Source organism: Oncorhynchus clarkii, chromosome 2 (assembly GCF_045791955.1).
Source record: "Oncorhynchus clarkii lewisi isolate Uvic-CL-2024 chromosome 2, UVic_Ocla_1.0, whole genome shotgun sequence".
Taxonomy (NCBI): domain Eukaryota; kingdom Metazoa; phylum Chordata; class Actinopteri; order Salmoniformes; family Salmonidae; genus Oncorhynchus; species Oncorhynchus clarkii.
Genome location: NC_092148.1, coordinates 14,532,940 through 14,556,919, shown reverse-complemented (window position 1 = coordinate 14,556,919; position 23,980 = coordinate 14,532,940). Strand labels below are relative to the sequence as shown.

The following is a 23,980-nucleotide window of genomic DNA, read 5'->3' as shown; positions in this document are numbered from 1 at the left end:
GGTCAGGTATTTTTTTCCTCCCTACCTCCCTCCCGCCCGCCCTCCCTCCCTCCCTAGCCTAGTCCTCACTTGCTCACTGTTCTCCCCATCATAATCCCAAATCATCCTAAAACAACAACCACTGTGTGTGTGTATTAGGTATGTACTGATTCACTGATACGTATCGGTCCCCAATTCAAATGTTAAAGATATGACTGCGTCGGTCCCGGCACCCAAAACCAATCCAAACCTTAACAATCGCAGGTTCACATCTCCAAACACGTTCTTTCTACTTTACGAAAATACCTCAACTTGTAACAACTGTGTCCTCTCCTTCAGGGTCAAACTAAGCATGTAACGGTGCTGACAGTCATTGATGTACAAGTCATTCTGCATGCCCAACAACCCTAGGGAATATCAGTATCCTAGTCAAACTGGGCATGTTCCTGATGTTGCACATCTGGACGGCACCTTCGGCATTCAAATGCTAAAATGGCTTGAGTGATATTAGCCTTTATTAGCTGAATGACAACCTGTCATTCATTAGTGGGTGATGGTGATGTCAGACACACACACGCACGCACACACACGCTCAGAGAGGCCCAGCTCAGAGAGGCCCAGCTCAGAGAGGCCCAGCTCAGAGAGGCCCAGCTCAGAGAGGCCCAGCTCAGAGAGGCCCAGCTCAGAGAGGCCCAGCTCAGAGAGGCCCAGCTCAGAGAGGCCCAGCTCATGAGCTCCATCTGCAGCAGATTTTAATTTGGAATGGAAAATGAATGTGTTTATGCAACAAAATGTTAGTGCAAAGAATCATTTCACATCGTTCTTTAATCAAACTAAAACGTGTTGTTAGTGTATCGTATTGGAGAGCATGTATCTAGATATGTAACGAATCATCTTGAAAGAGAAAAATGTACATCCCTAGTGTGTGTGTGTTAAACTGTGTCTGGGGAGTGTGTGTGTCTCGGCCAACCCGCGTGTTGTTGCGTAATCACATAGAGCAGACTGATGCTAAAAATGGCTGTGGATAAAAGTATTGTGACCCAGAGCAGGGCTCTCTCTCTCTCTCTCTCTCTCTCTCTCTCTCTCTCTCTCTCTCTCTCTCTCTCTCTCTCTCTCTCTCTCTCTCTCTCTCTCTCTCTCTCTCTCTCTCTCTCTCTCTCTCTCTCTCTCTCTCTCTCTCTCTCTCTCTCTCTCTCTCTCTCTCTCTCTCTCTCTCTCTCTCTCTCTCTCTCTCTCTCTCTCTCTCTCTCTCTCTCTCTCTCTCTCTCGCTCTCTCTCGCTCTCTCTCTCTCTCTCTCTCTCTCTCTGGGGTGCCATTTGGGCAAGGAGCTTACCACTGATGTCACCCTATAACACCAGTCAGTGAGAGGAGGGGAGGATATAAACATAGCAGAGAGTACGGAAGAGGGGAACGTGGGGAGAGATGGACGTTTTGAGGAAGGGAGGAAAGAGAGCAAGAGGAGGGGAGACGGAGAGAAAAAGTAAAAAGTGGGGCAATGTAAACATGAGGGAGAGATGGAGAGAGGGGAACGGAAGGTCGTGGGGCAATGTAAACATGATGGAGAGATGGCGAGAGGGGAAGGAAGGTAGTGGGACAATGTAAACATGAGGGAGAGATGGAGAGAGGGGAAGGAAGGTAGTGGGGCAATGTAAACATGATGGAGAGATGGAGAGAGGGGAAGGTAGTGGGACAATGTAAACATGATGGAGAGATGGAGAGAGGGGAAGGAAGGGAGTGGGACAATGTAAACATGAGGGAGAGATGGAGAGAGGGGAAGGAAGGTAGTGGGGCAATGTAAACATGAGGGAGAGATGGAGAGAGGGGAATGGAAGGTAGTGGGACAATGTAAACATGATGGAGAGATGGAGAGAGGGGAAGGTAGTGGGACAATGTAAACATGATGGAGAGATGGAGAGAGGGGAAGGAAGGTAGTGGGGCAATGTAAACATGAGGGAGAGATGGAGAGAGGGGAAGGAAGGTAGTGGGACAATGTAAACATGAGGGAGAGATGGAGAGAGGGGAAGGAAGGTAGTGGGACAATGTAAACATGATGGAGAGATGGAGAGAGGGGAAGGTAGTGGGACAATGTAAACATGATGGAGAGATGGAGAGAGGGGAAGGTAGTGGGACAATGTAAACATGCGGGAGAGATGGAGAGAGGGGAAGGAAGGTAGTGGGACAATGTAAACATGATGGAGAGATGGAGAGAGGGGAAGGAAGGTAGTGGGACAATGTAAACATGATGGAGAGATGGAGAGAGGGGAAGGAAGGTAGTGGGACAATGTAAACATGATGGAGAGATGGAGAGAGGGGAAGGAAGGTAGTGGGGCAATGTAAACATGATGGAGAGATGGAGAGAGGGGAAGGAAGGTAGTGGGACAATGTAAACATGATGGAGAGATGGAGAGAGGGGAAGGAAGGTAGTGGGACAATGTAAACATGATGGAGAGATGGAGAGAGGGGAAGGAAGGTAGTGGGACAATGTAAACATGATGGAGAGATGGAGAGAGGGGAAGGTAGTGGGACAATGTAAACATGATGGAGAGATGGAGAGAGGGGAAGGAAGGTAGTGGGGCAATGTAAACATGATGGAGAGACGGAGAGAGGGGAATGGAAGGTAGTGGGGCAATGTAAACATGATGGAGAGATGGAGAGAGGGGAAGGTAGTGGGGCAATGTAAACATGATGGAGAGATGGAGAGAGGGGAAGGAAGGTAGTGGGGCAATGTAAACATGATGGAGAGACGGAGAGAGGGGAATGGAAGGTAGTGAGAAAAAGAAGAGCTGTACGGAAGGCTGGAGTGAACACTGTCAGAGAAGAAAATGAGGAGAAAGGGATGGAGAAACAGATGAGTGTTTCCCAACAACAGGTCAGGACCTATTGGGTCGCTGCTATTCCTTTTGGGACACACCCAAACACAAGATTAAACCCAAACACACTGCTCTGGTTTATTGGGCGGACCACAATATATTTCAAATCAGCTTTGAACATTTGGCTCTATGAGGCTGTATGAGGCAGTATGAAGCCGTATGAAGCCGTATGAAGCCGTGTGAAGCAGTGTGAAGCAGTGTGAAGCAGTGTGAAGCCGTATGAAGCCGTGTGAAGCAGTGTGAAGCAGTGTGAAGCTGTATGAGGCTGTATGAAGCCGTATGAAGCCGTATGAAGCCGTATGAAGCGGTATAAAGCAGTGTGAAGCAGTGTGAAGCTGTATGAAGCAGTATGAAGCAGTATGAAGCTGTATGAAGCCGTATGAAGCAGTGTGAAGCAGTGTGAAGCAGTGTGAAGCAGTGTGAAGCCGTATGAAGCCGTATGAAGCCGTATTAGGCATTCCGTAAGCCTGAACCTTCTTTCAGCATTCTAGTTCCAGCCTACCTTCCACTGATCAGACCTCAGCGGCCCAATAAATGGTTGAGATCAGCACATCACAACTATCAAATATCAATGGCTTTACATGGCTAACAGCACTAGAGGCTGTTCATCTGACCGAGAGAAAAGACGCAATATGACAGGCTGGACAGCTTACAGAGAGACAGAGAGTGTGTATGATGCAGTACAGCACTGACGGTAAGGCCTGCCATTAAACTTTAATCACTCTGCTTTCCTATAAATACCTTTCCAATGATCTATGCATTATTCAATCCCTCTCAGGCCAACACACATCACACACACCTGGGAGGAGACGTAAACAGAGTTCAGAGAAATGACTGCATATAAACATTTCAGGAAGATGACCAAGTAAAAATAGAATAATGGACTGAAAAGAGCTACCCATGAAAACCTGTACAAGACTACCAATCCAGGATGAGTGTGTGTGTGTGTCCTACATGGTGTGGCGCCCCTAATCTGAGATGATACAGATCAGACAGACAGATACTAGTAAACTACAGGTTGTTTCTCCACACAGTGCTGCTCACCACACAGTGCTGCTCACCACACAGTAATTCAGCACCTGTGTCCTTACAGAAACACAAGCACAACAACAGGTCTGCACTGCTCCCTCTGACACAAGCCAGTTGAAGGGAATGGGGGAGTGAGCTAGAGATAGAGAGTGAGAGTGAGAGAGAGAGTGAGTAGGGGACCGGGAGAGTTTCAGTGAAAAAAGAGGGGCAGATCGAGGGGAGGGAGAGGGAGTTAATGGAAGAGAATCTGCCACTGGGGTATTCTACCATGGGATGGGTGACAGAGAGGGGGAGGAGAGGAGAGGATGGAGGGGCCAGTTCATCTAGGTTTTAAAAGGTTTCACTCCTCAGAGACCTTCACACACACCAACGACCCCATGCACTCACTGAAACACACACACAGACGTATACACGATTCTATCCATTACTTTAATCAATAGAACAGACCAAGGCCAGAGCAGCCATGGTGATGTTTTTATCAAAAATAACAGGGTAGCTAAGTAGCTATGATTTCAGACAAAAACCAGGGATTCACTGTGTGTGTGTGATTCTGGTGTACAAAGGACAGTGCTTAGGCCAGCAACAGGGAGCAAATTAGATCAACCAGTCACAGCTGATAAAAGACAGAGGATGTCCTCTTTCCACTTAAAACACACACACAATCTAGACTAGAGGTCGGCCGATTAATTCGGGCCGATTTCAAGTTTTCATAACAATCTGAAATGGGTATTTTTGGGCGCCGATTTGGCAGATTTCTTTTTTTTTTATACCTTTATTTAACTATGAAAGTCAGTTAAGAACACATTCTTAATTTCAATGACGGCCTAGGAACGGTGGGTTAACTGCCTTGTTCAGGCGCAGAACGACAGATTTGTACCTCGTCAGCTCCGGGATTCAATCTTGCAACCTTACAGTTAACTAGTCCAACGCGCGAACCACCTGCCTCTCATTGCACTCCACGAGGAGACTGCCTGTTACGTGAATGCAGTAGAAGCCAAGGTAAGTTGCTAGCTAGCATTAAACTTATCTTATAAAAAAAACAATCAATCAATCATAATCACTAGTTAAACTAGTAATATCATCAAACATGTGTAGTTATCTAGCGTGTCCTGCGTTGCATATAATCGATGCAACGCAGGGGGATGATTTAGCAAAAGTGCATTTGCGAAAAAAGCACAATCGTTGGACGACTGTTCCTAACCATAAACACCAATGCCTTTCTTAAAATCAATACACAGAAGTACAGTGGGGAGAACAAGTATTTGATAACCTGCAAAATCGGCAGTATTTCCTACTTACAAAGCATGCAGAGGTCTGTAATTTTTGTATCATAAGTACACTTCAACTGTGAGAGATGGGTAACACTGCTTCAAGGGTGGCTGTTGTCGATGTGTTCCTGGTTCAAGCCCAGGTAAGGAGGAGGAGAGGGACGAGAGCTATACTGTTACACTGGCAATACTAAAGTGCCTATAAGAACATCCAATAGTCAAAGGTTAATGAAATACAAATGGTATAGAGAGAAATAGTCATATAAATACTATAGTAACTACAACCTAAAACTTCTTACCTGGGAATATTGAAGACTCATGTTATAAAAGGAACCACCAGCTTCCATATGTTCTCATGTTCTGAGCAAGGAACTGAAACGTTAGCTTTTTTACATAGCACATATTGCACTTTTACTTTCTTCTCCAACACTTTGTTTTTGCATTATTTAAACCAAATTGAACATGTTTAATTATTTATTTCAGGCTAAATTGATTTTATTGATGTATTAGATTAAGTTAAAATAAGTGTTCATTCAGCATTGTTGTAATTGTCATTATTACAAATAAATAAAAAATTGTCTGATTGATCAGTATCTGCTTTTTTTGGTCCTCCAATCGGTATCGGAGTTGAAAAATCATAATCAGTTGACCTCTAATCTAGACTACTGATAGCATGGTGATATTTAAACAGACAGACAGACAGGTGTTCATTTCACACACATTAAGACTGAAAGAATGCAAGCTGGTTTAATGCTGACTACAGTAGATTATCATTCTCTACATGTGGCTTGTTTGATCCCTACATAAATGGGTTGTTTTGTGAGAGCACACTCTGAGCTGAACTTTCCTTTGGGACAACACACCTCCTCAAGACACACACACACCATTGTGTGTGTGAAACGTGCACTCTCTCACACACAATTTTCACAGGGCTTTCATACTAAAGGCCCTACCTAGTAATACACACATATCTCAAATACACTGCTTGGCCAGTATTAGTGACTCACACACACAGGTTCCCCTAAGCAACACACACACACACACATCCAGGTACATGCACACACATTTCTGAGGGAAACCACATGCTTACTTGAGATAAATTGTCTCAAAGTTCAAAATGAACAATGACGCAGGTACATAGAGGACGGGACAGGCACATAGAGGACGGGACAGGCACATAGAGGACGGGACAGGCACATAGAGGACGGGACAGGCACATAGAGGACGGGACAGGCACATAGAGGACGGGACAGGCACATAGAGGATCGGACAGGTACATAGAGGATGGGACAGGCACATAGAGGACGGGGCAGGCACATAGAGGACGGGGCAGGTACATAGAGGACGGGACAGGTACATAGAGGACGGGACAGGTACATAGAGGATGGGACAGGTACATAGAGGACAGGACAGGTACATAGAGGACAGGACAGGTACATAGAGGACAGGGCAGGTACATAGAGGACGGGGCAGGTACATAGAGGACGGGACAGGTACATAGAGGATGGGACAGGTACATAGAGGATCGGACAGGTACATAGAGGATGGGACAGGTCTACACAAGGAGAGAGGGAGGAGAAAACAAAAGACCGACAGCAGGGAAAGAAAGAAAGAGAGAGTGCAGAGGGAGAGGTTGAAAAGAGAAACTCTTCAAATGTGATCTCGTTGAGAAGAGGGAGGGTGGAGAGAGAGCGAGAGACAGAGCGAGCGAGAGACAGAGCGAGCGAGAGACAGAGCGAGGCAGAAACAGAGAGGCAGAAACAGAGACAGACAAAGAGACAGACAAAGAGACAGACAAAGAGACAGACAAAGAGACAGACAAAGAGACAGACAAAGACAGCGGGAGAGAGCAAGAACAAGAGACAGAGAGACAGAGAGACAGAGAGAGAGAGACAGAGAGACAGAGAGAGAGAGACAGAGAGACAGAGAGAGAGAGACAGAGAGACAGAGAGACAGAGAGACAGAGAGACAGAGAGAGAGAGACAGACAGAGAGACAGAGAGAGAGACAGAGAGAGAGAGAGACAGAGAGAGAGACAGAGAGAGGCAGAAACAGAGAGGCAGACAAAGAGACAGACAAAGAGACAGACAAAGAGACAGACAAAGAGACAGACAAAGAGACAGACAAAGAGACAGACAAAGAGACAGACAAAGAGACAGACAAAGACAGCGAGAGAGAGCAAGAACAAGAGACAGAGAGACAGAGAGAGAGACAGACAGGGAGAGAGAGAGATACAGAGAGAGAGCGAGAGACAGAGACAGACAGAGCGAGAGACAGACAGAGCGAGAGAGACAGACAGAGCGAGAGAGACAGACAGAGCGAGAGAGACAGACAGAGCGAGAGAGACAGACAGAGCGAGAGAGACAGACAGAGCGAGAGAGACAGACAGAGCGAGAGAGACAGACAGAGCGAGAGAGACAGACAGAGCGAGAGAGACAGACAGAGCGAGAGGGACAGACAGAGCGAGAGAGACAGACAGAGCGAGAGAGACAGACAGAGCGAGAGAGACAGACAGAGCGAGAGAGCGCGAATGACAGACAGAGACAGAGAGAGACAGAGACAAAGGAGACAGAGAGAGACAGAGACAGAGAGAGACAGAGACAGAGAGACAGAGACATAGAAAGACAGAGATACAGAGAGAGAGCGAGAGACAGAGAGAAACAGAGAGAGAGAGAGCGAGAGACAGACAGACAGACAGACAGACAGACAGACAGACAGACAGACAGAGACACAGAGAGAGAGCGAGAGACAGACAGAGAGAGAGCGAGAGAGAGACAAAGAGACAGAAACAGAGAGAGAGACAAAGAGACAAACAGAGAGAGAGACAAAGAGACAGACAAAGAGAGAGACAAAGAGAGAGACAAAGAGACAGACAAAGAGACAGACAAAGAGACAGACAAAGAGACAGACAAAGAGACAGACAAAGAGACAGACAGAGAGACAGACAAAGAGACAGACAAAGAGACAGACAAAGAGACAGACAAAGAGACAGAGCGAGAGACAGACAGAGCAAGAGAGAAAGACGGAGACAGAGAGAGAGACAGAAAGATTTAGGTGGCAGCAGACGACATCTGAATACTCAACAGCCAATCACACACAGTATCAAAGAGGTGCAAATGGCACAGTAGTCTTTTTGTGACTTCCCATCCTCTAGAATTAGATATCTGTCCTTTCCTTCTCCCTTACCAAAGCAGAGAGACAGATTCCCAGATAGAAATAGCCTGAAGTATTCCAGTCCTCCTCCCACTCTACAGCCAGGCTTTGAGATAGAGGGTGAGTGTCATATTAGGGGTTAGCGGCCCAGTGTAAACCTGGTGAGGAGGGGGACATCCTCAAAAGGCACCTCACTTTCCACAGTTCATTTCTGTAGCACAAAGTCACACACACACACCTACCTCATTCTCCACAGTTCATTTCTGTAGCACAAAGTCACACACACACACCTACCTCATTCTCCACAGTTCACTCCTGTACACCAAAAATCAGGCTAGGTCATGATTTCTGCACAACAGCTAAATGGTATCTTATAGTAAGCAGTCCTCCAGGATTCCGCCATCGCATAATTCAATGCAAAATCAACAAATCAGCACATATTATGGAGAGCTCACAATTTAGACCAATTCCTGCACTTTTATCACATAAAAAGGTCTGATCACAAGCGGGTTCGAAACTTCGACCAATTACTACACTGTTACCGTGGAAAATGGCCTAATCCAACCACACATCAACAGTTTTCCCCCTGGCCTGTCAGCGTATTCACGTGTGAAGATGATGGGTGATTTGTTGATTGATGGCTGACAGGCAATACAACGAACAGAAATCAATCTCATTTGCCAACAAAAGTAACAGCTAACGACCGTGCGAAACAATTTCCAAATGTTTTTGAAAACTAGAGAAAGTCGACATTCAACAGTCACTTGGAATCAGCAAAGCATATGAGAATGTCAGAACAGTTCCCACAGCAGTGGCAGATCACCATGACTGAAGTGGTAGCAGGGAAGACTGTGGCAGCCATGAAAGAATCAAGGTGAGTGGCGTTTTACTCAAACCTTTACTCCGCTAACCTTGGCTTCAGCAGGGTGGTCAGCACTCTGCTCTCCCCAGTCTAACCTTGGCTTCAGTAGGGTGGTCAGCACTCTGCTCTCCCCAGTCTAACCTTGGCTTCAGTAGGGTGGTCAGCACTCTGCTCTCCCCAGTCTAACCTTGGCTTCAGTAGGGTGGTCAGCACTCTGCTCTCCCCAGTCTAACCTTGGCTTCAGCAGGGTGGTCAGCACTCTGCTCTCCACAGTCTAACCTTGGCTTCAGCAGGGTGGTCAGCACTCTGCTCTCCCCAGTCTAACCTTGGCTTCAGTAGGGTGGTCAGCACTCTGCTCTCCCCAGTCTAACCTTGGCTTCAGTAGGGTGGTCAGCACTCTGCTCTCCCCAGTCTAACCTTGGCTTCAGTAGGGTGGTCAGCACTCTGCTCTCCCCAGTCTAACCTTGGCTTCAGTAGGGTGGGCAGCACTCTGCTCTCCCCAGTCTAACCTTGGCTTCAGTAGGGTGGTCAGCACTCTGCTCTCCACAGTCTAACCTTGGCTTCAGCAGGGTGGTCAGCACTCTGCTCTCCCCAGTCTAACCTTGGCTTCAGTAGGGTGGTCAGCACTCTGCTCTCCCCAGTCTAACCTTGGCTTCAGTAGGGTGGTCAGCACTCTGCTCTCCCCAGTCTAACCTTGGCTTCAGTAGGGTGGTCAGCACTCTGCTCTCCCCAGTCTAACCTTGGCTTCAGTAGGGTGGTCAGCACTCTGCTCTCCCCAGTCTAACCTTGGCTTCAGTAGGGTGGTCAGCACTCTGCTCTTCCCAGTCTAACCTTGGCTTCAGTAGGGTGGTCAGCACTCTGCTCTCCCCAGTCTGTCTATGGAGAGCGCTGTTCAAAGCACTGAGTGCCATTTGTCAGCTTTGCCACTTTAAACTCTCTGTAAAACTCCATAACTCCATATGAATCACGAAAGCACAATCTTTCTGGAATTTTTTAGAAATGCAGTCAGAATGGGTTCTTACAGTAAGGATCAGTCAGAATGGGTTCTTACATTAAGGATCAGTCAGAATGGGTCCTTACAGTAAGGATCAGTCAGAATGGGTCCTTACAGTAAGGATCAGTCAGAATGGGTCCTTACAGTAAGGATCAGTCAGAATGGGTCCTTACAGTAAGGATCAGTCAGAATGGGTTCTTACAGTAAGGATCAGTCAGAATGGGTTCTTACAGTACGGATCAGTCAGAATTGGGTTCTTACAGTAAGGATCAGTCAGAATGGGTTCTTACAGTAAGGATCAGTCAGAATGGGTTCTTACAGTAAGGATCAGTCAGAATGGGGTCTTACAGTAAGGATCAGTCAGAATGGGTTCTTACAGTAAGGATCAGTCAGAATGGGTTCTTACAGTAAGGATCAGTCAGAATGGGTTCTTACAGTAAGGATCAGTCAGAATGGGTTCTTACAGTAAGGATCAGTCAGAATGGGTTCTTACAGTAAGGATCAGTCAGAATGGGTTCTTACAGTAAGGATCAGTCAGAATGGGTTCTTACAGTAAGGATCAGTCAGAATGGGTTCTTACAGTAAGGATCAGTCAGAATGGGTTCTTACAGTAAGGATCAGTCAGAATGGGTTCTTACAGTAAGGATCAGTCAGAATGGGTTCTTACAGTAAGGATCAGTCAGAATGGGTTCTTACAGTAAGGATCAGTCAGAATGGGTTCTTACAGTAAGGATCAGTCAGAATGGGTTCTTACAGTAAGGATCAGTCAGAATGGGTTCTTACAGTAAGGATCGGTCAGAATGGGTTCTTACAGTAAGGATCGGTCAGAATGGGTTCTTACAGTAAGGATCGGTCAGAATGGGTTCTTACAGTAAGGATCGGTCAGAATGGGTTCTTACAGTAAGGATCGGTCAGAATGGGTTCTTACAGTAAGGATCGGTCAGAATGGGTTCTTACAGTAAGGATCGGTCAGAATGGGTTCTTACAGTAAGGATCGGTCAGAATGGGTTCTTACAGTAAGGATCAGTCAGAATGGGGTCTTACAGTAAGGATCAGTCAGAATGGGTTCTTACAGTAAGGATCAGTCAGAATGGGTTCTTACAGTAAGGATCAGTCAGAATGCGGTCTTACAGTAAGGATCAGTCAGAATGGGTTCTTACAGTAAGGATCAGTCAGAATGGGTTCTTACAGTAAGGATCAGTCAGAATGGGTTCTTACAGTAAGGATCAGTCAGAATGGGTTCTTACAGTAAGGATCAGTCAGAATGGGGTCTTACAGTAAGGATCAGTCAGAATGGGTTCTTACAGTAAGGATCAGTCAGAATGGGGTCTTACAGTAAGGATCAGTCAGAATGGGGTCTTACTTACAGTAAGGGATCAGTCAGAATGGGGTCTTACAGAAGGATCAGTCAGAATGGGTTCTTACAGTAAGGATCAGTCAGAATGGGGTCTTACAGTAAGGATCAGTCAGAATGGGTTTACAGTAAGGATCAGTCAGAATGGGTTCTTACAGTGAGGATCAGTCAGAATGGGTTCTTACAGTGAGGATCAGTCAGAATGGGTTCTTACAGTAAGGATCAGTCAGAATGGGTTCTTACAGTAAGGATCAGTCAGAATGGGTTCTTACAGTAAGGATCAGTCAGAATGGGTTCTTACAGTAAGGATCAGTCCACATGGGGTCTTACAGTAAAGATCAGTCAGAATGGGTTCTTACAGTAAGGATCAGTCAGAATGGGTTCTTACAGTAAGGATCAGTCAGAATGGGTTCTTACAGTAAGGATCAGTCCACATGGGGTCTTACAGTAAAGATCAGTCAGAATGGGTTCTTACAGTAAGGATCAGTCAGAATGGGTTCTTACAGTAAGGATCAGTCAGAATGGGTTCTTACAGTAAGGATCAGTCAGAATGGGTTCTTACAGTAAGGATCGGTCCACATGGGGTCTTACAGTAAAGTTCAGTCAGAATGGGTTCTTACAGTAAGGATCAGTCAGAATGGGTTCTTACAGTAAGGATCAGTCAGAATGGGTTCTTACAGTAAGGATCAGTCAGAATGGGTTCTTACAGTAAGGATCAGTCAGAATGGGTCCTTACAGTAAGGATCAGTCAGAATGGGTCCTTACAGTAAGGATCAGTCCACATGGGGTCTTACAGTAAAGATCAGTCAGAATGGGTTCTTACAGTAAGGATCAGTCCACATGAGGTCTTACAGTAAAGATCAGTCAGAATGGGTTCTTACAGTAAGGATCAGTCCACATGGGGTCTTACAGTAAGGATCAGTCAGAATGGGTTCTTACAGTAAGGATCAGTCAGAATGGGTTCTTACAGTAAGGATCAGTCAGAATGGGTTCTTACAGTAAGGATCAGTCAGAATTGGTTCTTACAGTAAGGATCAGTCAGAATTGGTTCTTACAGTAAGGATCAGTCAGAATGGGTTCTTACAGTAAGGATCAGTCAGAATGGGTCCTTACAGTAAGGATCAGTCAGAATGGGTCCTTACAGTGAGGATCAGTCAGAATGGGTTCTTACAGTAAGGATCAGTCAGAATGGGTTCTTACAGTAAAGATCAGTCAGAATGGGTTCTTACAGTAAGGATCAGTCAGAATGGGTTCTTACAGTAAGGATCAGTCAGAATGGGTTCTTACAGTAAGGATCAGTCAGAATGGGTTCTTACAGTAAGGATCAGTCAGAATGGGTTCTTACAGTAAGGATCAGTCAGAATGGGTTCTTACAGTAAGGATCAGTCAGAATGGGTCCTTACAGTGAGGATCAGTCAGAATGGGTTCTTACAGTAAGGATCAGTCCACATTAGGTCTTACAGTGTGATACCCTCAAAGTTACCAGAACCACAAGGTTAATCTGGTAGATTAGCAGTGTGAGTTACACCGTGCTATAAATGGAAACAAACACCACCACAGGTTAGGATAAGGTGTGCGAGTGTGTGTGGGGTGGTTCCGGCTGGGTCGGGGTCAACCCAGGTCTATGCAGGGTTGTGGGTGGTGAAATGTGTGATGTGAGGCTGGATGGAGCAGCAGAGGTATTTAGAGGAGCTGATGGTGCGCCAGGGATCACGGTTACCTGATCTCTGTGTGTGTGTGTGTGTGTGTGGCGTCAAGCTCAGATCAGTTTCAGTGGCACAGCCAGTGCTGTGAGGAGAAAGGAGCAGCGATACACTAGACACACACACTAACAAATAACACACATGCCTTCTCTGTCAGATGAATAAACACTCTCTCACACACTTTCTGTGTCTCATATGTAATACATAGCCACCACACCTTTGTAACATGTTGGCTCTGTAATATAGCGATATTATATTGCAAAGCTGAGTAACAGTGCAGCTTGCCACACCCTGCTTAGTTCCACTGAACCAGACAGGAACATCACACGAGATGATAGCCTGTCTGTCTGTCTGTCTGTCTGTGAGAGAGGGTTGTGTTTTCCTCCAGTGTGAAATGCAGCAGAAGGCAACTATTAACTTTCTAAAGCAGGAATGTGGGAAATGGACCGTGAGAGTCGACCACACACCATCAAGTGGTCAAGGGTGAAGCTTTGAGGGCCAGTCAAGGGCAGAGTAGGGCTGAGAATTGCCAGGGACCTCACGATACAATATTATCACAAAATGTAGGTGCCGATATGATATGTGTTGCGATTTTCACGATTCTATATATATTGCAATTCAATACTGTGATTTTATTGCAATTCAATGTTCCAAACATATTGCTCACCATATGTCTGCTCCAGACGCACAGAGAGAGACATGAGAAAACAAGTTTTGATCAATCATGGAAATAAAAGTGATAAAAATAAATTGGCTCAATCTTTAAAAAGAAGTCTGAGAACAAGCTATGAAGAATGACACTGGAGTTTTGGTGCAGGTGCTGCCAACCGGCGCAAAAATAATATTGCGATATTGTACGAACTATTTTCGCATGTCCAAAATATCTATTATTTAGAACGCAAGTACAGGTATTCGGACACGACGGCAGAGCGAGGGGCAGAGCGAGGGGCAGAGCGAGGGGCAGTCTCTCCTCTTGTCAAGCAGCCTCCAACCCCTGAGCTGCGCCGCTTCATTATGAGTACAATAAGAGGTTCCACTAACCCCACACACAATATCCCCATTTACACACAAACAGACAACGCATGCACACACAATGGCCACTCCAGAGACAGGGATCTCACCAGCCACACACACCAGACCAGAGATGGGGGAGAAGAGAAGGAACCGGAGAGAGGCGGAGAGAGGTCGAGAGAGAAGGAACCAGAGAGAGACGGAGAGGGGTCGAGGGAGAAGGAACCAGAGAGAGACGGAGAGGGGTTGAGCGAGAAGGAACCAGAAAGAGAAGGTGAGGGGTTGAGAGAGAAGGAACCAGAGAGAGACGGAGAGGGGTCGAGAGAGAAGGAACCAGAGAGAGACAGAGAGGGGTCGAGAGAGAAGGAACCAGAGAGAGACAGAGGGGTCGAGGGAGAAGGAACCAGAGAGAGACGGAGAGGGGTCGAGGGAGAAGGAACCAGAAAGAGAAGGAGAGGGGTCGAGCGAGAAGGAACCAGAGAGAGACGGAGAGGGGTCGAGCGAGAAGGAACCAGAGAGAGACGGAGAGGGGTCGAGAGAGAAGGAACCAGAGAGAGACGGAGAGGGGTCGAGGGAGAAGGAACCAGAGAGAGACGGAGAGGGGTCGAGGGAGAAGGAACCAGAGAGAGACGGAGAGGGGTCGAGGGAGAAAGAACCAGAGAGAGACGGAGAGGGGTCGAGGGAGAAGGAACCAGAGAGAGACAGAGAGGGGTTGAGCGAGAAGGAACCAGAGAGAGACGTAGAGGGGTCGAGGGAGAAGGAACCAGAGAGAGACGGAGAGGGGTCGAGGGAGAAGGAACCAGAAAGAGAAGGAGAGGGGTCGAGGGAGAAGGAACCAGAAAGAGACGGAGAGGGGTTGAGGGGGAAGGAAACTCCATATGAAGCGTCCCCATATAAACACAGCAGCACCAGACCACAGTGATTACAGCAGTGTGTGTGTGTGTGTGTGTGTGTGTGTGTGTGTGTGTGTGTGTGTGTGTGTGTGTGTGTGTGTGTGTGTGTGTGTGTGATTTGCACCAAGACCCCAGCCTTCCTCCTGCCTGCCCTGTCACTGTGGAGAAAGTGACTGACTACTACTAACCCATTGCATCCCTGGGTCAGTAGTACTCATATTACTGGTACCTAATCATTATCACCACCCGTGATCTCATTCCCAACCCCAGGCTGGTGATACGGTGCCTTATCAACAGGTCCAGGACATGTCTTCCTGTGTCATGTTGGTTCTATTCTTTCTAGTCTTAATAGCTAACCAAGAACAAAGCCTGACTTCAGATCAGTTGACCTAATGTAACCTCTCAGATAATATAATTCGTGCTAAATCAATTTACCAAACACTATCATCAATTGTTAGGAGGATACAAGTGATTGGCACTCATTAAAAATCAGGAAATAGACTATTTGACCATTTCCATTATAAAGATAAAACAGTTATGCTATATAGAGTTCATGATTTTCAGGCCTGAATAAAATAGTAATTCCTTATTACTCAGGATGGAAAAATCACAGCATCAACAGGTTAGTGTCTGGTAACAGACACATAGCGACCAGGCAGAGTGTCCTGTCTGATAGAACAGAGAGACAGATCCATAAATAAAGAAGCTTACAGAACAAATCATCTCTATCTACAAACTATTAGATTGCTATCCAATATTGCTATATCCTATTTATAACATTCTCATTCTGGCAATGTACATAGATTGTAATGAGTGGAGAGGCGTTTGTTAAGGGTTAAAACTCCTAACCAGGCCTACAGAGCACAGCAACAGGAGAACTGGAGAGTGAGTGAGAGATAAAGGCCTGCTGGGATTAAAGCCTCATAATAATGTGCCTATTTAAAGTCTATTAGTAGGGCAGATTTGTGGTTAGATAATGCCTGGGTTAAAGCTCAACTGTGTTTGTCAACACGGTTAAGAGAGCGAAGGAGTGGGACTTGCGCACGCACGGACACACAACACACAAGGCCGACACACTTTCACGTGAACGCAAACACAAACCCAACAACAGCACTTTATACACGTGTACATGACACCGCTCAAACACACTCGCTCTGGTATACACACATCCAATACATACACACTCTAGTCTTGGGTACACACACATTCTCCGACATACAACCAAACACACACTCTAGTAAAAGGGCCACTTCTGGTGGGACGTGGTGATGTCATCAGCCCCCCTCCTCAGGACTGTTTCTCTGGGGTAGGGGTGTAATGGGGTGTGGCAGAAAGGGAAGGGGTAGAGGTTAGAAAGGAGAGCAGAAGCGATGGGGCTCTATATAAGGCATGGCTCTATATAAGCCACAGAGCCACTACAGAACCGGCATGGCTCTATATAAGCCACAGAGCCACTACAGAACAGGCATGGCTCTATATAAGCCACAGAGCCACTACAGAACAGGCATGGCTCTATATAAGCCACAGAGCCACTACAGAACAAGCATGGCTCTATATAAGCCACAGAGCCACTACAGAACAGGCATGGTTCTATATAAGCCACAGAGCCACTACAGAACCAGCATGGCTCTATATAAGCCACAGAGCCACTACAGAACCGGCATGGCTCTATATAAGCCACAGAGCCACTACAGAACAGGCATGGTTCTATATAAGCCACAGAGCCACTACAGAACCAGCATGGCTCTATATAAGCCACAGAGCCACTACAGAACAGGCATGGCTCTATATAAGCCACAGAGCCACTACAGAACAGGCATGGTTCTATATAAGCCACAGAGCCACTACAGAACCAGCATGGCTCTATATAAGCCACAGAGCCACTACAGAACCAGCATGGCTCTATATAAGCCACAGAGCCACTACAGAACCAGCATGGCTCTATATAAGCCACAGAGCCACTACAGAACCGGCATGGCTCTATATAAGCCACAGAGCCACTACAGAACAGGCATGGTTCTATATAAGCCACAGAGCCACTACAGAACCAGCATGGCTCTATATAAGCCACAGAGCCACTACAGAACCGGCATGGCTCTATATAAGCCACAGAGCCACTACAGAACCGGCATGGCTCTATATAAGCCACAGAGCCACTACAGAACAGGCATGGTTCTATATAAGCCACAGAGCCACTACAGAACCAGCATGGCTCTATATAAGCCACAGAGCCACTACAGAACAGGCATGGCTCTATATAAGCCACAGAGCCACTACAGAACAGGCATCACTGTTGTGTTGTACACAAAACAAAAGAACACCCCCATAAGATAAGAGAGGCCTGCTTCATCTCAAGTCCCTGTGAAGTCAGGCATAGCCCTTATTTTAGTGAAATAAAAAAAATATGCAGAGTTGGCATTAAATGTGACTGAGCTTCCTGATGCTGTATGTATGGGGGAAGTTGGTTAGTTATGTGCTTCACAACATGCAAGAGAGAGCAGGAACAAACTTATGCCACAATTTCAGGAATGAGCTGACTTAACTAGTGAGCTTGATGGTCACTGTTTGACCTATTTGGAATCCCCATATAATCATGGCCTCTTTTTACAGTGTCATCGTTCACGGTTGTTCACCTTTGATAGGCCTCAGACTACAAACCAGCTGACACATTGACTGCAGCCACATGTGTTGCATGCTTGATACAGAGCATATTTATGATTAGCTTGAGTTGATCATACCACCCAGCCATCTTTTGTCACATTAGGCCAATATCACGTTCCATCTCAAAACAACACTCATATCTCCCTCACTAGCTTTAAGCACCAGCTGTCAGAGCCTCTCACAGATCACTGCACCTGTACATAGCTCATCTGTAAATAGCCCATCCAACTACCTCATCCCCATACTGTTATTTATTTTGCTCATTGGCACCCCAGTATCTCTACTTGCACACTCATCTTCTGCACGTCTATCACTCCAGTGTTTAATTTCTAAATTGTAATTATTTTGCCTATTTATTGCCTTACCTCCCTTATCCTACCTCATTTGCACACATTGTATAAAGATTTTTCTACTGTATTATTGACTGTATGTTTGTTTATTCCATGTGTAACTCTGTGTTGTTGTTTGTGTCGCACTGCTTTGCTTTATCTTGGGCAGGTCTCAGTTGTAAATGAGAACTTGTTCTCAACTAGCCTACCTGGTTAAATAAAGGTGTTCTCAACTAGCCTACCTGGTTAAATAAAGGTGTTCTCAACTAGCCTACCTGGTTAAATAAAGTTAAAGTGTTTTTTTAAACAAGTGCAAAAACAAAACCTGCAAAACTTCTTCACTAATTAGACAGGAGATTTTTCTCAAATTACTTGACTATAGACCTACACAACATCTAAGATAAACCACATGACATGACATGATTATCAGTGACTTTGAATATGAAAGTGTGCCGCTGATAGTGAAATGATACTAATCTAACACACAGCAAAGATGTACAAACTCTGACCACTTCCTCTTCCGATGCCGTACAGTACAAACCAACCTGCACCAGATATCAACATGGGCCATTCACACAGACACCGTGAAGTCACACATGTGAAAGCCGCAAGGCCGGAGTATAGCTACAGTTCACTTCACGCTCTTGAGTAAAAACAATGCGATGCAGTAATGGCCAATTCTCATTCATTTGTTTCAGTTTGAGCGGTAGCGTTTGTACAGTGATTGAGTCGGTGCGGACTGGACAGATGCATTAACATGGGAATTATGTTGATCGGTGGGTGTGAATGAAGTGAAGGGTGCAGTCATCCTGACCCGTTAAGGAAGCTGAGCCATGATGGATAGTGTAGATAGAATGGTGGTGTGGCAGATGTATATAGGTCTGGAATCAAGTTCATACATTATAGTGCCGGCATGTGTTTTTAAACAGAAACAAATGCACCTTTAATGATTTCCATAAAACGGTTTCCCAGCCAGTGATCTGTGAGCTACAGTCTTACTTGTGGGGGGTGCTAGCATAACCAGAGGTGACTCCCCTGACAGATTTAATACCGGCTCACCCAATCAGGCTGGTCTAAAATATATAGATTTTTTAATTAACTAAATTCACAGGATTAGTTGGTTATATTGTCTCCTGATATTCAGAAATGAACATGATTCGTTGGTTATATTGTCTCCTGATATTCAGAAATGAACATCATTAGTTGGTTATATTGTCTCCTGATATTCAGAAATGAACTTGATTAGTTGGTTATATTGTCTCCTGATATTCAGAAATTAACATGATTAGTTGGTTGTGTGGTCTCCTGATATTCAGAAATGTTTAATGTGTAGTAGGGAGTTCCTGGGATAGAGCCTAATTGGTTATATCTCAATTACATGGTAAATAACAAGCCCATAGCCTACAGTTGAGAAGTCTGCAATTTGGCAAATATGAAATAGCTGACGTGGAGTTGCGGCCGTCAGTGAGACGCATCTATAGCCCTAGGCCTGTCGCAATATTTCAAAATTCAATTGCGGGATAAACACAAAAGTCGCATATATTCCAAATGATTTAAGTGGGAAGTATAGTATAGTTTATTCCCATTCGTAGGATACACCAGGACTAATATATTGGCACTAATGGAGAGCGTCGACCATGTCTCTGGTGAGTGCGCATATTTACTGTCTTTATCATTGGGTGAGTCAGTGCCAGTGGAGAGTTTAGGGCAACAATTTCCTACGCAATTGTAGATGGACGTCATATTGTACAATTTGTCTCCCCTTTTCATAGGCCTAGATTAGATAGTTACATTGAAGACAAGGTTGTTTTTATTGATCTTAGTTTGTCAGTGTCAGCAGAGTAGCCTAGGCCTAACCTGTCATTTTTGTAGTAGGCTATTAAAGATTCTGATAATGTCTCCAGACATGTAAAGTGTTGTGGAATTGTATGAAATGTGTTTATAAAAGGCCATTTTTCCCCACCGGATCCTCTAACTAGGGCTGAGCTGCTTCCCAAACATTAAACTCAAGCGCCACTTGCTGTGTATTTCATTGTTTGTTTACTGTCAGACTCCAAACTCTGTTTTGTCAGCGGCCCAGTCACTTTTACTCAGGCCCAGCCATTTCTGCCTACATTACTGATCATAATTAGAGTGAAAGCGAGATTAAACGTTTAATTGCTAGAAATATGCCTAAAGCGTTACTGTCAACTGCAAGCATATCAGAAACGGCAGGATTTATTCTAACGTTTTGGGATTCGAAATAGCCTCCTTCGAAAATGACACAGTCCCTCTCCATTGAAACGTTCACCCGTCTCTCTAGCTCCGCGGCCTTCATAACCAACCAAGCATGGCGTCCTCGCAAAGTAAACAAACAAAAAAAGATGCACTTGCATTTTCACGGGTCTAACTAAATCTGTGTATTGTGCGAATGACAACTTAATCTGAACGGTGAATTAAGGGTGAATTGGACCGATTTAAGAGGCTTCGAAAACCTGTCCAGAGACTTTCTACGAACGGGTGAGGGGAAAATCCCAACATGGATTCCGCAACATTCCACGGCTGGGTCCGTGCAGTTACTTTGCAGAACTTATTGAAGCACGATACAAACATAGCACGAATTAATCAGACTCGATTATGACAGGGTCGTACATAAAACTACATTTGATGTTTCTGATTAAATATATCCTGAAGGTGGCTAAATGTGGACACATGTGTAAAAGCCAATTCAACCAAACAGCGGAGAAATAAACAACTTGACGGGATGCATAGGATGACAAAGAAGCAAAACCCTGTAAATGATCAAATTTGACAAAACTCTTAAACAACCCCGGTAGCTAGGTCTAATCATCCATAAAGTGTCTGGTTCATATGATTAACGACAACTCAACCCATCGTTTAATTTCCTTTTCGAGTATTAAAAGTGGATGTCCGCAAGCAAAAGCTTCCATTTTGAATGTCTCACTACTAAAGAAACTCAACTTCAGCTACATCAACAGGTCGACAATCAATCCACATTGCCATATTTCCAGCAAACTAGACACAGTAAGTATAAACAACACTTTTGCATCAACTTCAGTTGTATCAACTTATCAAACACAACTGGAGAACGTGTTGAATACTGTATAGCTACAATGCAATGAACTCACGTCAGCTAGCTAACTGTCAAATGCACGGCTAATGTTAGCCAGCTAACCAGCTAGTTAAATGTATTTAACCTGTATGACTTTTGTTCACCACTTAATAATTGACAACAACAGACCGAACAACTGGCGAAGACAACCAGCAAGTTCATGATCAAGTTCATCTGGACAAAAGTGATCGACTTGTGTTTTGCACAAACTTACCCGAATCTCCGGGGGTTTTCATTTTGAGTGTTGCAAGGTAGTTTACGTTAGCTAGCGAGCTTGGTGGATCTCAAGTCAGTAGCGTTTGTGGAAGGAAAAGTCGTCTTCCTCTGAGCCCTTCCTTTGGTTCGGAACTTTCCACCGTTGCTCCACTCACGGGCCCCTTTGCTTCCACTTTCTTTCCCAATACCCCCTTCCTCAACTGATCGGGGTAACGTTACTTTCCCCGAATCGCAGTCAGTTGATGTAGCTCACTGCTGTTTGTCCCACGGCAACTTCGCCTTGTCCTGTTCGAGGTGCAGCGGAACACGGTCAACCGTCCCGACAAGCACACAAACCGAAAACCCTTCTTTCCTTGTTTGCATATACTTTCACGAACTGTCGAGTTGTTTACTCCATCTCAATCGCATCTTCCCCGTTGTTTGACATATTCGCTAAAATAACCGTTCTGTAGAATAGCAGTCGTCCTCTCTTTAGACTTTCTTTCTTCCTCCACTCACTAACATTCTGTACTCTGTGGCTACTCTTTCTCCTCCCCCGGTTCCTCTCTTGGGTGTCGTGTTTCGCTCTCTCCTCACGGGGCCGCCCACACGGACAGGGAGAGGGGGGCTCTAAGGGGCGGGTCACACCCACTCACCACGAGCCAGGGTGGCGTCACTGCTGCGGCGTCGCCATAGAGACCGCCACAGCCACATTGCCGTGGTGACGACATATCCGCGTCCTACGATTCTAGGCCGTCATCACGTTATTTTACGTCAATCGCAGGTACTTTCTTCTAATTATCTTTTTTCATTTCATGGTAATTCGATCAATTGATGTGGCCAGATTATTAAACCACTGTACAAATGCACAAGGCATTATATCACTAGACTCTGAGCATATTGCAACAGGAACTAAACCAAACCTATACAGACTTCCCCCTCTATTTCACATGGTCTACTACACCCCCTTCTGCATTTGGTGGCAGTGATGGGATAGTCCCTGGCCCCCTGCGGTCTCAGACCTTTTAGAAAGCATAGGCTTTCCATTGAACACCATGTGGGGCTGCCTCTGAAACCGAGAGACGATCATATCCAAAATATAATATATATCACCTTATGAAATGTCCATCTTCATGGCCTACATGCATGGCGCCAGCTCGCTATATTTGTCATCAGCTAGCTAGGAGAAAGTATTGCAAATATACAACCTGGTGTCTTGTCACTCAGTCACTAGTCTTTTGCACTGATGCAGAACTGTCACATTGTCAACAAGTGCATGTGAGAGAGGTGGTATCATACATGGCAGGTGAAGTGTGTCTCATGAGCCCTATGTACAACCCCAGCTGCTCTTAAGAAGGGTCGTGTGTGTGTGTGTGTGTGTGTGTGTGTGTGTGTGTGTGTGTGTGTGTGTGTGTGTGTGTGTGTGTGTGTGTGTGTGTGTGTGTGTGTGTGTGTGTGTGTGTGTGTGTGTGTGTGTGTGAGACACAGACCAATGCGCAGGGACATCAACAGGATAACAATGCTGTGTAAAACAAAGTAAACAACCACTCTTCCCATGGTGGGATTTACAAACAGGATCTCCCTGTCCTCCACTAGCTATTCTTCAGGAGGGCAGGAAACTCACTCTGTTTTCCCAGATAAGCATCAGAGTGCTGGGAGAGCGGTTCTCTCTGGGATCATTCCCAAATCCAGGAAACGGCGAGCACCATCCCGTCCTGTCTCTTCCTGAGCAGAAGGGCCAGTCTAGTGTTTTCCCACACCAGTACTCCCTGTCAACCACATTTAGTGGAACATTAGCCACAACATTGTTTTCTTGCCCTACTCTTTCTCTTTCTGTCTCGCTCTCTCACTCTTCATCTCTGTCTTCACTCACTTTCTCTGCCTCTGTCTCTCTAGTATTTTATTCTGTTGTCCTGTTTGTCCATCCACCTCTCCTCCTGTCTCCATATCGCTCTTTCATTTGAAGAGCACTTCAGCATCCCCCAAGCTCTTCACAGAGGAAGTATGGTTGGAGAGAGAAGCGAGAGATGAAGAATAAAGGAAAAGAGTGAGTTGGGGATGAAACATGAAATTTAACCATGAAAACGGTGGAGAACAAATGGCCTTTCTGTCCATCTATCAATTGCTCACGTGTGTGTGTGTGCATTCATGTGTACGAGTGTCCACCCCCTTTTAAAAGGTGCTCTAAGTAGAGGAGATGACATTTTCATAGAAATCTACAGCACAGTACATTCTGAACACTGATAAACACACACAGTGCCTCCCTCCACCCCTTTCCTCCTCCCTCCATCCCTGTCATTCTCCCTCCCACCCACCCTCCCTCCACCCCTTTCCTCCTCCCTCCATCCCTGTCATTCTCCCTCCCACCCACCCTCCCTCCACCCCTTTCCTCCTCCCTCCATCCCTGTCATTCTCCCTCCCACCCACCCTCCCTCCACCCCTTTCCTCCTCCCTCCATCCCTGTCATTCTCCCTCCCACCCACCCTCCCTCCACCCCTCTCCTCCTCCCTCCACCCCTGTCATTCTCCCTCCCACCCACCCTCCCTCCACCCCTCTCCTCCTCCCTC

At 45.8% G+C, this 23,980-nt stretch overlaps 1 protein-coding gene across 2 annotated transcripts in view; it reads right to left on the bottom strand.

Annotated features, from left to right (window-relative positions):
* Nucleotides 1-21,942, bottom strand: part of LOC139422386 (ETS domain-containing transcription factor ERF-like) — an 88,613-nt gene extending 66,671 nt beyond the window's left edge. For both annotated transcript variants that reach the window (XM_071173590.1, XM_071173595.1), the window contains exon 1: nt 21,433-21,942. In XM_071173590.1, the coding sequence (XP_071029691.1) occupies nt 21,433-21,454 (22 nt within the window). In that variant the 5' untranslated portion in view covers nt 21,455-21,942. The remainder of the gene's footprint in view (nt 1-21,432) is intronic.
* Nucleotides 21,943-23,980: the final 2,038 nt, after the last annotated feature.